Source organism: Phaseolus vulgaris, chromosome 5 (genome assembly GCF_000499845.2).
Source record: "Phaseolus vulgaris cultivar G19833 chromosome 5, P. vulgaris v2.0, whole genome shotgun sequence".
Taxonomy (NCBI): Eukaryota; Viridiplantae; Streptophyta; class Magnoliopsida; order Fabales; family Fabaceae; genus Phaseolus; species Phaseolus vulgaris.
This window is the reverse complement of record NC_023755.2, coordinates 27,759,010-27,771,211: the sequence shown is the minus strand read 5'-3', so window position 1 is coordinate 27,771,211 and position 12,202 is coordinate 27,759,010. Positions and strand designations below refer to the sequence as shown.

The 12,202-nt window shown below is 52.9% G+C and overlaps 1 protein-coding gene across 1 annotated transcript; it reads right to left on the bottom strand.

The window, feature by feature from the left end:
* Positions 1–10,837: 10,837 nt before the first annotated feature.
* On the bottom strand, positions 10,838–11,996 carry LOC137834237 (uncharacterized). The gene is made up of 2 exons (XM_068642298.1): positions 11,685–11,996; positions 10,838–11,323 (listed from the first exon to the last, which is right to left on the bottom strand). Exons 1-2 carry the CDS (start codon positions 11,994–11,996, stop codon positions 10,838–10,840), a joined length of 798 nt encoding a protein of 265 aa, XP_068498399.1.
* Between the last annotated feature and the right edge of the window lie 206 nt (positions 11,997–12,202).

Here is a 12,202-nt window from a genome sequence, read left to right as displayed (position 1 = left end):
CCGAAACATTATATTTCATATTGACCCTGGACAAAAGCAAGACAAGCTCCTGTTCCAGATCTGACTCCCATACAAATCTATCACGTCTCCACCTTAGCCTCCACCTCCACACCGAATTACTCCATTCACCAACCTCGCCTACTTTTTGTCCCTTATTCATGGACAGGGAGAATAGCCGTGGGAACAAAGTCTTTAAATCCTTCCTACTTTGCTCCCAGAAATAAGCTTTGTCACCACAACCTAGCTCCCATCCTAACTCTGCTTCAAACCACCCTTTACCTCCTCCCTCCTTACATATTTTCAATAAATCTCTCCACCACCACGATTGGAATTTGAGGGGTGTATGGCCACTTTCATGCCCCATAATATACTTCGAGTCCAAAATCTGCTTCCACCTCCTAGTCTCTTCCGATATACATCTCCACCTCCATTTGGCCAGAAGAGCTTGATTGAATCTTCTTATGTCCCTACATCCCAACCCTCCCTCCTACTTTGCTTTACAAACGTCTTTCCAGCTGACCCAGGCAATAGGTTTATTTACCTTCCCCCATCCCCACAAAAATCTCGATTGAATGGTTATAATCTTTTTACAAATCGAGGACGGTGCTTTGAACATAGATAAGTAGAACAGCGGAACAGCAGTAAGAACAGAATTAATAAGACAGATTCTCCCTGCCATGGATAAAAACCTTCCTTTCCACACACTGAGTCTTGCTTTTATCTTGTCTAATACTGGTTCCCAGAACTGCTTCTTTCTTGGATTTCCTCCCACTTCCAAACCCAAATACTTGAACGGTACTCCCATTTGAGTACAATTCAAAATCTTCGAGTAATATGTAACGACATTGCTTTGTACATTTATGCCTGCTAGCCTTGACTTATGGAAATTAATCCTCAGGCCTGAGGCTATCTCAAACCCCCTCAAAATAGCCTTCAGGGTAATCACATTATCTAGTGAATCCTCACAAAGGAAGAGAGTATCATCTGCGAATTGGAGAATACTCATCTCTACCTCCTTACTACCAATCTTTAGACCCGTTAGCATATTGGCCCTTAAAGCTTGTCTTACTATCCCAGCAAGGCCTTCTGCAACCACTAAGAAGAGAAAAGGTGCTAAGGGGTCGCCCTGCCTCAATCCTCTAGATGGCTTAAACTCTTCCGTGGGGCTCCCATTAACTAACACAGACACGGTTGTGGATTCAAGGCATCCTTTAATCCATAAAATCCATAAACTATGAAATCCCATCCTTTGTAACATATCTGTACCGTCCCGTATCCGGGCGTTGACTAAGTCAAGGTCAAAGTCAACACCAGGAGTCAAAGTCAACACCAGGAGTCAAGGTCAACACAAGGCATCGCCTGGGTAAAGAGGCGCCACGTACCAGTGACGCCAAGAGGAAGCATCGCCAAGGCAAGACATTGCCTAGGTGAAGGCGTCGCCCAACCAAGGCGTCGCCCAGATCAAATATTACTAAGGCAAGGCAATCACAGTGTAGTTCCCCGATATCCATGGGTAGGAAAGACCATGGAGGGAGCGACGCCGTGGGAAGGCCTCAGGTCCCGATGATCCGGGAGAGTGATAAAGAGAAGAGAAAGGTGGCTTCAAGGCCATAGTAACAACACCAGTGTAGGGCAGCCTGACTCGTGAAGTCCCCCTGCCGCCCCAGAGACGCCTTTGGGACAGATACGACTCAAGAGGAAGGTCACGCCCAGGGTAGCCGGGTGCAGGGTACGAGAGGAAGGCAGATACGCTCTCAAAGTGAGTGACTAGATGATTGGGGGCATGAGTTGGCACCCAAAAAGTCGCCCCTTTGCGCAGTAGCACTCCCAAGCAGGGGGACTCACACGTAGAAACGTCCCCGGATGGGGCCATGGCGCTGTGAGGCCCTCCACGAGTACGACAGCCAGGTCAGAATGGAAACACCCTTTAGCCAGGTATCAGGTAATTAAAGTCATTTAGTACAGTTTCTGTTTCGAGCGTTTAAGGTACTATAAAGGCTCCCAAGCATTTCAACGTCTTAAATGTGCTACGTTTTCTAATTAGACACGCTGATTGAGTGCGTTACGTTTGTGATTAAAAGCGCTTTAAGGCACTTTAAATGCTTGGGTAGTTTAAATAGCGCTGAGAATGTTGGGAACGGGGGTCGAAGTTTTGGCAACTTTTCCCATAATACACTCCAGTTGCTTGCTCGAAGTCGTGAGGTTACGCACAAGGGACTGGAAAAGAGGTTGTTTGCCAGAGCAAGAATATACACACAATACACAGTTGTTTTTACCACCTTCAGAGTGCCATACGCGATGCTCAGATACGGAGGTGCACAGTTTTGGTGTTTCTTGCTGGCTGACTTGAGCGTCGGAGTGCAAACGGCCGCTAGGGCGCCCTTTTTCCCTCTTTTTGCAGGAATCCACAGGTAACCAGTGGGAAGGAGTCCCTAGCTGACAGTTGAGGTCGCGCACAAAGACGTCACAGGTCAACCGGACGGAACATTTGGCGCCCACCGTTGGGCCGATATAAAACATCATTCCCATCACAAGTTCGAAAAGACCTACCAAGTTACAGTAACGTTTGAGGAAGTTGGAAGAGACCGTGACAATGGCCCCCACCAGATGAAGTACGGCACAAGCAGCCCCAGCAGAACTATCCATGCAACAGGTCCTGGAGATAATGCGGGGGCTGCAGGAGGATATGGCGGAGTTGAAGCTGGAACAGGAACGCATGCAGGCAGATCTCGAAGCCTCGCATGAGAGGAATGAAGAGCTCCGCCGCGTAAGCGAGGAGTTGCGCCGGGGTCTGAGAAATAATCGGGGGCAACGTGAGTATGACGAGATGGAGAACCACTCCCCGCCAAGGGAGTTTTCCACTCCCTTCTCGCAGGAGATTCTGGATGCAGTGATCCCGAACATGTTCGCGGGGCCCAAGGTGATCTTCACCGGGATGGAGAACCCTGAGACGCACCTCGCTGCATTTCACACACAGATGGTCCTGGTAGGCGGTTCTGACGCTGCCAAGTGCAAGCTCTTTATGAGCACCTTGACTGGGATGGCTATGGACTGGTTCATCAGCCTCCCGGACGGTCATATCACATCTTTCCGACAACTGTCACGATTGTTCAGGGAGCAATACCTAGCAAACAAAGCCCCGCCGCCAGTCTCCTACGATTTGTTTGATGTGAAACAGTATCAAGGGGAGACCCTCAAGGAATACATCAACCGCTTCGGCGCCCAGGTGGTCAAGGTTGGTACGATAGAGGAACCTATGATTGTGTACGCGTTCGTGAAAGGCGTATGCCCCGGTCCTTTCGGTGAATCCATCATTCGCAACCGCCCTAGGACTTTTGCAGCACTACGGCGCCGGGCGGTAGAGTATATCGCTTCTGAGGGAGAGGTGTGCGTGAAGCGCACCAGCTTCGTACCCTCACGCCCGAGGGGACCGGCGCGGGCTCCACCCGCCAGGGTCAATGAGACCACGACGGGAAGGAAGAAGCCCGAGGGGAGACGCCCCTACGAAAACCCCAGCCCCGGGGTCCAGCGGGAGGCGATCGCCCGGCCAGAGAAAGAACGAGGCAGACGAGATACAACTTTGTGGTGGATTTGAAGGACCTTTTCGCCGTGCCTAATATAGCGGAGAGATTGAGGCGGCCGGCGAAGTCCGATAAGGTGTTGGGGCCTCGGAAAGACTCTTGGTATGAGTTCCACGAGGCTTTCGGTAACCACATTGATAACTGCCTGTCGTTGGGTTACCAGCTGGATGAGCTGGTGAGAACCAGGTTTTTGAAGGATTATGTCGCGGAGCCCACAACGACCGCCACCTTGCCGCCGCCGGCGGAAGAACCAGCACACGAGACGCCGGTTCTCAGCGAGGTCCATACCATAGCTGGAGGATTTTCCGGCGGAGGTCCCACCGCCTCCCAGCGGAAGAAGTACGTGAGGGGGGTTAACTCGATCGAAGAAAGACTCTCGGGTGCGCCATGGGAGTCGAACATCGTATTCACGAGAGGGGATCTCAGAGACGTGGTGTCGCACGACAATGACCCCGTGGTCATCTCAGTTGTCATGGCGGGAAGAAAGGTGCACAGAGTACTTGTCGACCAGGGGAGTTCAGCAGACGTCATGTTCTGGTCAACATTCAATAAGTTGCGATTATCCCCCGACCTACTGAGGCCCTACACAGGGTGCCTGTATGGGTTTGCGGACAACCAGGTGGAAGTCCGAGGCTACCTGGAATTGAGGACTACGTTCACAACAGCTCCGCCTCGCGTACCGAAAGTATCCGGTATTTGGTCGTGAATGCCAGCTCCGCCTACAACATCTTGTTGGGCAGGCCGGCGTTGAACCAGTTGAACGCAGTGGCCTCCACACGCCATATGAAGATGAAGCTTCCAGACCTCAGTGGCAAGGTGATAGTCATCAAGTCAGATCAGGAGGAAGCAAGAAAATGCTATGAGAACAGCCTGAAAACGAAGATAGGCGTGTTCATGGTGTACGAACGTCCGTCGTGTGCAGATACGGCGATGATTGAGGCGACGCCCGCTGCGCCGACGCCTAGCGAGGCCGCATCCGCAAAGGCGACGCCAGAGACAGATGCACACATGGAGGAAGGCCCTGACGACGCGACGCCCGTGGAAGAGGCGGCGCCCGTCGAGGAGGATAGCAGGGAACAACCGGCGGCCAACGCCGTAGAGGGGGAGATTGGCGGCAAGACATTCAAGTTAGGAAGTTTGCTGAGCCCAGAAGAACAGGAAGGGGTGGCAGAAGTGATTTCACGCCACCTGGATGCCTTCGCATGGTCCGCCTCGGATATGCCCGGTATCGACCCTGATTTCCTGTGTCACCACCTCAGCATGGACGCCACGGTCCGCCCCGTGCGCCAAAGAAGGAGAAAGTTCAATGAGGAGCGACAGCAGGTGGTGAAGGACGAAACGCAGAAGCTGTTGAGTGCTGGCCACATCAGGGAGATTCAATACCCCGAGTGGCTGGCCAATGTCGTCTTGGTGAGAAAGGCGAATGGGAAGTGGAGGATGTGCGTGGACTTCACGGACCTGAATAAGGCATGTCCAAAGGACTCATACCCACTGCCCAACATCGACGCGCTGGTGGATAGCGCGTCTGGCAGCAAGGTGCTGAGCTTCCTGGACGCATTCTCAGGGTACAAGCAGATCAAGATGCACCCGAGAGATGAGAGTAAAACGGCATTCATGACTGAGACTTGCAGTTACTGCTATAAGGTGATGCCTTTTGGGCTGAAAAACGCGGCGCCACATACCAAAGGTTAATGGACAAGGTCCTGGCGCCCATGCTAGGGAGGAATGTGTACGCCTATGTAGACGACATGGTGATGGCGTCGCCGGATAGGGCGCAACACATGGCAGACCTAGAGGAGTTGTTCGTCACAATATCCAAGTACCGCCTCAAGTTAAACCCTGAGAAGTGTGTCTTCGGGGTAGAGGCCGGTAAGTTCTTGGGTTTTATGCTCACAGAGAGAGGGATAGAAGCGAACCCCGACAAGTGTGCAGCGATCATCGCCATGCGATGCCCGACGTCGGTGAAGGAGGTACAGCAGTTGACGGGGCGAATGGCGGCGCTCTCAGGGTTTGTTTCCGCCGGGGGAGAGAAGGGGCACCCATATTTCCAGTGCCTCAAGAGAAATAGCCGTTCCGCATGGACTGACGACTGCGAAGCGACTTTCATTAAGTTGAAAGAGTACCTGGCGATGCCACCGGTCTTTTGTAAACCGGTAACAGGCGCGCCCCTCCGGCTCTACTTCGAAGTAACGGAACGAGCTATCAGCTCAGTGCTGGTCCAGGAGCAGGACCAGATTCAAAAGCCCATCTATTTTGTAAGCAAGGCCTTACAAGGCGCGGAAATCAGATACCAGGCGTTGGAGAAGGCAACGGTGGCGGTGGTATTTTCAGCCAGGAGGCTCCGTCATTACTTCCACAGATTTACGGTGGTAGTGATAACAAATCTCCCTATACAGAAGGTGCTGCAGAAGCCTGACGTGGCTGGGAGAATGGTACGCTGGGCGGTGGAGCTGTCAGAATTCGACATCCAATACGAGCCTCGAGGATCCATCAAAGGGCAAGTGTATGCAGATTTTGTAGCAGAACTCTCGCCCGGAGGGGAACAGGAGGTGGAGGTGGGCTCGCAGTGGTTGCTCTCGGTTGATGGCTGTTCCAACCAGCAAGGGAGTGGTGCGGGAATAGTCTTGGAGGGACCTAACGGTGTGCTGATTGAGCAGGCCCTGCGCTTCGCCTTCAAGGCAAGTAACAATCAGGCAGAATATGAAGCCCTGATAGCAGGAATGCTCCTGGCCAAGGAGATGGGCGCGCAGAACCTCCTGGTGAAAAGCGATTCCCAGCTTATTACGGGGCAGGTGTCGGGTGAGTTCCAGGCGAAGGACCCACAGATGGCGGCGTACTTAAGATACGTCCAACTATTGAAGGGAGCATTTAACGCTCTTGAGCTGATACATGTCCCAAGGGAGCAGAATGCCAGAGCCGACCTGCTTGCCAAGCTGCCCAGCTCAGGCAAGGGGGGTAGGCAGAGGACAGTGATCCAGGAGACGCTCAAAGCTTCGTGTAAGTTCGTGGAAGATAACAGGGTGAATGTCCTCCAGATCTGTATATCAAGAGAGAGTCCAAGGAATCATTGCTCTCTAACCCAAGATACGCTGAAGACGCCCCGCATCAGCACATACGCGGACACGCCTGAAGAAGAAAGGCAAATGCAGATATGTATCCTAGCCGAGGGAGACACCTGGATGACGCCATACAAACGGTACCTGGCAGATGGGACTCTCCCAGTGGAGCCGGAAGAGGGTAAGAAGGTGAAAAGAAATGCCGCAAGATATACTCTGGTGGATGGGGTGTTGTTCAGACACGGGTTCACACACCCTATCCTAACGTGCGTAAGTGGCGACGAGTGTACCAGGAGAATGGCGGAGCTCCACCAAGGCATTTGCGGGAGCCACGTAAGGGGATGGTCTTTAGCCTCCAAGGTGATACGCGCAGGTTTCTTCTGGCCAACAGTAAAAGAGGACTGCGCGCGACACGCCCAGCGCTGCAGGCAATGCCAAAAGCACGCCGACTGGCACAAGGCGCCGCCAGAAGAATATCGATCCATATACAGCCCGTGGCCTTTCCATACATGGGGAATCGACATCCTGGGCCCTTTCCCACTGGCAATCAGGCAGATGAAGTACTTGATCGTTGCCATCGAATACTTCACCAAATGGATAGAGGCAGAGCCCGTGGCACAGATCACCGCGCACAAGGTCCAGCATTTTGTGTGGAAGAACATTGTGTGCCACTTTGGCGTACCTAGGCGCTTGATATCCGATAACGGGACCCAGTTTGCCAGTCAGCAGTTGAGAAATCTGTGCGCTGAGATAGGTATCAAGCAAGTGTTCACATCAGTCGAACACCCCCAGACCAACGGGCAAGTGGAGTCAGCAAACAGAGTTTCTGCTGAGGGGGCTAAAGAGAAGGTTAGAGAAGGCCAAAGGGGCGTGGGCGGAGAAAGTTCCAAGGATCGTATGGGCATACCACACCACGCCCCAATCTTCTACCATGGAGATGCCTTTCAGTTTGGTGTACGGGTCGGACGCGATGATCCCGGTAGAAATACATGAAAGCTCACCACGTTTTCAAAACTTTGTGGCGGAGGAATCCAATGCAGAAAGGCGGGTAAACCTGGATCTACTAGACGAAGCCAGGGAAGAAGCCAGAATAAAAGCTGAATCAGTGAAGAGAAGGGTAGAGCGGCAATATAGCTCTAAGGTAAACCCGCGACAGTTTCAAATTGGCTACCTAGTTATGAGGAAAGCCCACCCATACGAGCTGGAGAATAAGCTGTCTCCCAAGTGGACCGGACCCTTCAGAGTTGCTGAGGCTAAGGGCAACAGTTCATACAGCATAGAGACCTTGGATGGAGGTCCCATCCCGCGCAGTTGGAATGCAGCCAACCTGAAGTTTTATTTTAGTTGACTTATGTAAAGCAGCTATGTAACAGTCTTGATAAAGGGGACGCTCTTTTTCTCCTTCCGGGGTTTTTTAATGAGGTCACCCAAATAACAGAAAAAACAAGTTTGAGAAAAAGCCGTGCCTTGGTTTTCAGCCTTTATCTTTCTCCGTTTGAAGTAATGTGAGGCGTCGCCTAGGTGAAGGCGTCGCCTAGGAGAAGGCGTCGCCTAGGTGAAGGCGTCGCCAAGAGAGAAGGCGTCGCCTAGGTGAAGGCGTCGCCAAGAGAGAAGGTATCGCCTGAGTGCAGGCGCCGTTGAGGAACATGACGAAGGAAAAGCGCACAATATGCGAAACGTATGCAAAGTAAAGCGGCGTTGCAAAAAATCAAGTATGGTATAGAAAAGTTGATGTTACAAGCCATGTTCGATACAATGGGAGTAGCGCGAATGGGGCAAATATTACAAATCATGCAAAAACACGAACGAGCCACTTCTCAGTGGCCATCGGAGTCAGCACTGGAGGAAGACGAAGCCCCGATCCCAGCCCGTAGAGCTCGGGTAAGTCGTGTCCTCCTCTCTTGGTTTATTTTCGAACCTGCACCAAGGGAGATGAATGTGTTAGAGGCACCATGAAGCAAAATAGGCACAGATAGAAAGCAATAAAGGCGGAAGTCTCTAGGGCAGTGACTCATACATATATACTTTTCGAGAGTTCCAGCGTTGAACTCCAAGCTGATCAAGGTGGTGGAGTCAAAACTTCCCGCCTTAGCAAGAATTCGGCAAGCCACTTGGTCACTCGGAGCCAGCTTCTTGAAGGGTTTGGTTTTGAGGGCCCTCGCTTCTCTCACCCAGTACAGTGGAAAACCATCCAGAGCGGTGGGAACGAGGTCAGTGCAGCAGATCTTGAAGAACCGGCCTTTCCACCCGGTGAATGAGTTTTGGAAGGGGGTTAGGAGAACTCTCCCAGGAACGTTACTGAGAGTTACCAAGAGGTTGTGCCTTTGCGTCTTCACCTCGAAGAAGTGAAGAAAGAGGTCAACCGAGGGTGCACAACCCAGAAACCCGAAGAGGATGTCAAAGGCTTTGACAAAGGCCCAGCTGTTGGGGTATAACTGGGCCGGAGCGGCATTGATCTCCATCAGCAGTTCCTTCTCGAACCGGGAGAAGGGCAGGTGCACGCCGATGGTCTTGAAAAGCACCTGGTAGAAGTAAAAGAAGGGGACCCCATCGTTGGCCCGTTCATCTCCGCATACTGGCTCCCCTAGAGTGCAAGGGAGCACAGCAATGTCGTCGTCGTGCCTCCTCGCGAAGGCACGGTGATCATAGGAGCATGAATCCCCTTTGTGTTCCCTTATGGCCCTGGTAGAGAGTAAGCAGGAGCATTCGTCAAGGAGCTCCCTCGAAGCCCACAAATACAGGTCCTTGGGGTCGAATCTGGGGGAGTAGCACAAGACGACATTCTTGAACAGACTCAGGGAGGTTTGAAGTTTTGGCAAAGGTAAAACGCCGGTGGGAACAGACACTGGAAGAACTCTTCGCGAGAGGAGAAAGGGTGCAGTTAGGTTACGAAAGGCGCAGAAATGATGAGTGCAGTTTCAAAGTCTTGAAGAATTAAATATAGCGGTTAGAGCGCCAAACGACACACATGGAGGTATTGCAGTTAGAGCGCTAAAAGACGCGAATGGGTGCACCGCACGATCGAGCCACGTGGCAGAAGATGGAAGGATGGCCCTGGCACCCCTGGTTAAACTCAGAACACGTCGTATCGACAGAATGCCCAGTGGTACGATGCGCCGTCGAAAGTGGGTCAGGGGCACAGTAGGAGTCAGGACCAAGTTGAATGACTGAACGTCCCATCAGCCATACAAGAAGGGCCACGTGGATCAAGTCGAATGACTGAACGTCCCATCAGCCATACAAGAAGCGCCACGTGGATGGCACGAGCAAAACCTTGAGCTCTTCGCTGTCCTCAGGCATCTACCAAGGCCAAGGTCAAAGTCAATGTCAAGGTAAAGATCACGCTCAAGGCGACGCCAGCATGAGACGCTCGAGGCGTCGCCTGGAAGGACGCAAAGGGCGACGCCAGCGTGAGACGTCGCCAACCTAAATATCAGCAGGGCCGCCTCCCCGATACCCACAGGTAGGACAGACTGTGGAGGGAGACGAAATCGAAGAGGGCAAAGTTAGTTACTGGCGTCGCCTCCCCGATACCCACAGGTAGGAAAGACTGTGGAGGGAGACGAGACTGCCAAAAACCAGCGAATCACTGGCGGGGTGTTCCCCGATACCTATGGGAAGGAAAGACCATGGAGGGAACGACCCCCCCCCCCCAGAGCACTCGGCGTTTTAGACACCCGGGGACGATACGGCGCTGCTGTAGCAGGCCTCTCCTTAGGCGTGGGCGCCGGGCGTTAAGGATCAAGGAAAGGGCCGTTTTGGTGTTAGAGACACCCCGTGGACGATACGGCTCCACTAGGTGAGCCTCTCCATGGGCGTGGGCATTGACGCGTGACCTTTCCTGGGCATACAAGGCCGCCCAACGAAGAGAAAGAAACGGGTATAATACAGGCAAAACAACCGAAGCACGCGAAGGCAAAGAATGAGAATAAGATCACACAGGTAGAATTCTATGTCGCGAGGGCACGAAAGTAATCATACAAAATCCCAGAGATGTAGCAAGAGTGTAGACGATTCAAAGAATTACTAGTTTATTAAAGAAGGTTAAAACAAGTATAAAGGAATGGGCTGATGATCGAGGGTGGCGGCTCAATCGTCCATCTCCAGAGGCACGACCTTTCCATCGACAATGTGGTGAGTGGAATCGTAGTTGGAAATGTCGATCCCCGAGTTCATGCAGACTGCTTGGGCCAGAGCTTCCTAGAATCCCTCCTCGAAAGTGCCTGCCATGTCCTGGATAAGGGCCTTTTTTTCCTTCTCTAGCTCCTCAATGGTGGCGTCCCCAGAAGCTACCTGCTTCTCCAAAGCCTCCTTTTCCACACGAAGACGACTGACCTCGACCTGTAGTTTGTCGTAGTCAACCTGGAGAAGGCCCATAGCTTTGGCCTGGGTAGCCATTTCCCCCTCCATCCGCTCCATCTCGTCAGCCTGCTCACAGCAACGGTCCTTCAAGTCCTTTTGAACTTCCGCGTCAGCTTCGACTAAGTCTTGAAGGCCCGTTAACTGAACTTGGAGGGTGACTTCCCGAGTGTAAAAGTCAGCCTGGAACCCCATTGCCTCTGCCAGTTGCTTTTCAGCCTTTTCCTTGGCCTCTTGAGCCTGCTTCAGAGTGCCTTGGTAGGCCTTGTTTTGGCATTCCAGGGTTTTCTTTTCCTCCTCCAGGGCAGTTACCCTTGTTTCCAAGGCCTGGAGGGTTTGAGCTTGCAGGACAGCATTTCTGGCCTGGGCGCGCCATTCAAGGGCCACCGCCAAGAAGGCCCCCAAGTAGAAAGGCATGCCCTCCTTCCTGTCGGTGCCCTCTGGCATAGTTCCACCACTGAAGCCCCTCCATCAGATGCATGATTGGAGGAGGGATGGCGATGAGATCGGGGGCGGCAGCGACGGGAGCAGGGGAAGCAGAGACTTCTGCCGGTGGCGGAGGCGGGGCAGATTCGACGCCTTCGCCCCCTTCCTCTTGGACTGTTGTGGGGGGAAGTGAGGTCGCACTCGGAGGGTTATCCATGAAGGAGTCCCCTCCCTAGGGCGACGCCTCTGGCAGAAGGGGAACCCGCGCAGATTTCCTCCTCTTGAAGGGTGCCGCACCTTCCGAGTCCTCATCATCCGATAAAATCTCCAAGACCCGTTTCCCTTTGTCAAGGGGGGTTGGAGCCGGCGACGAGGCCACGGCTAGAGGAACGGCGAGGATGGGCAGAGGAGAGCTGGGAGTCTGAAGCGCCTCGGGGATATGTGGAGATGACGGAGATGAGCCTAGGGGGGCTTCGGTGGTGATCGGTGGTGGCGGTGGCAGAGTTGGTGGGGGGATCGGATCAGCAGCAGGGGCGGAGGAGGCGCCCGCCTTGGCAGCACGAGCCTCCTTCATCGCTTTCGCCAGCATCATCCTTTTGGAGGCGTCCATCACCGATCCTACATCCAGGTAGATCAAGCAGTAGAAATCAAGGCCAAAGCAACTATACAAAATTACAAAGCGCATAGATGTGTGAGATGCAAGTAACATGGCACCATGGAAAACAAAGGGAAGAGGCTGTGGGAACAAACATCCGGTAGCAAGGTGTTCACAACAAAAAG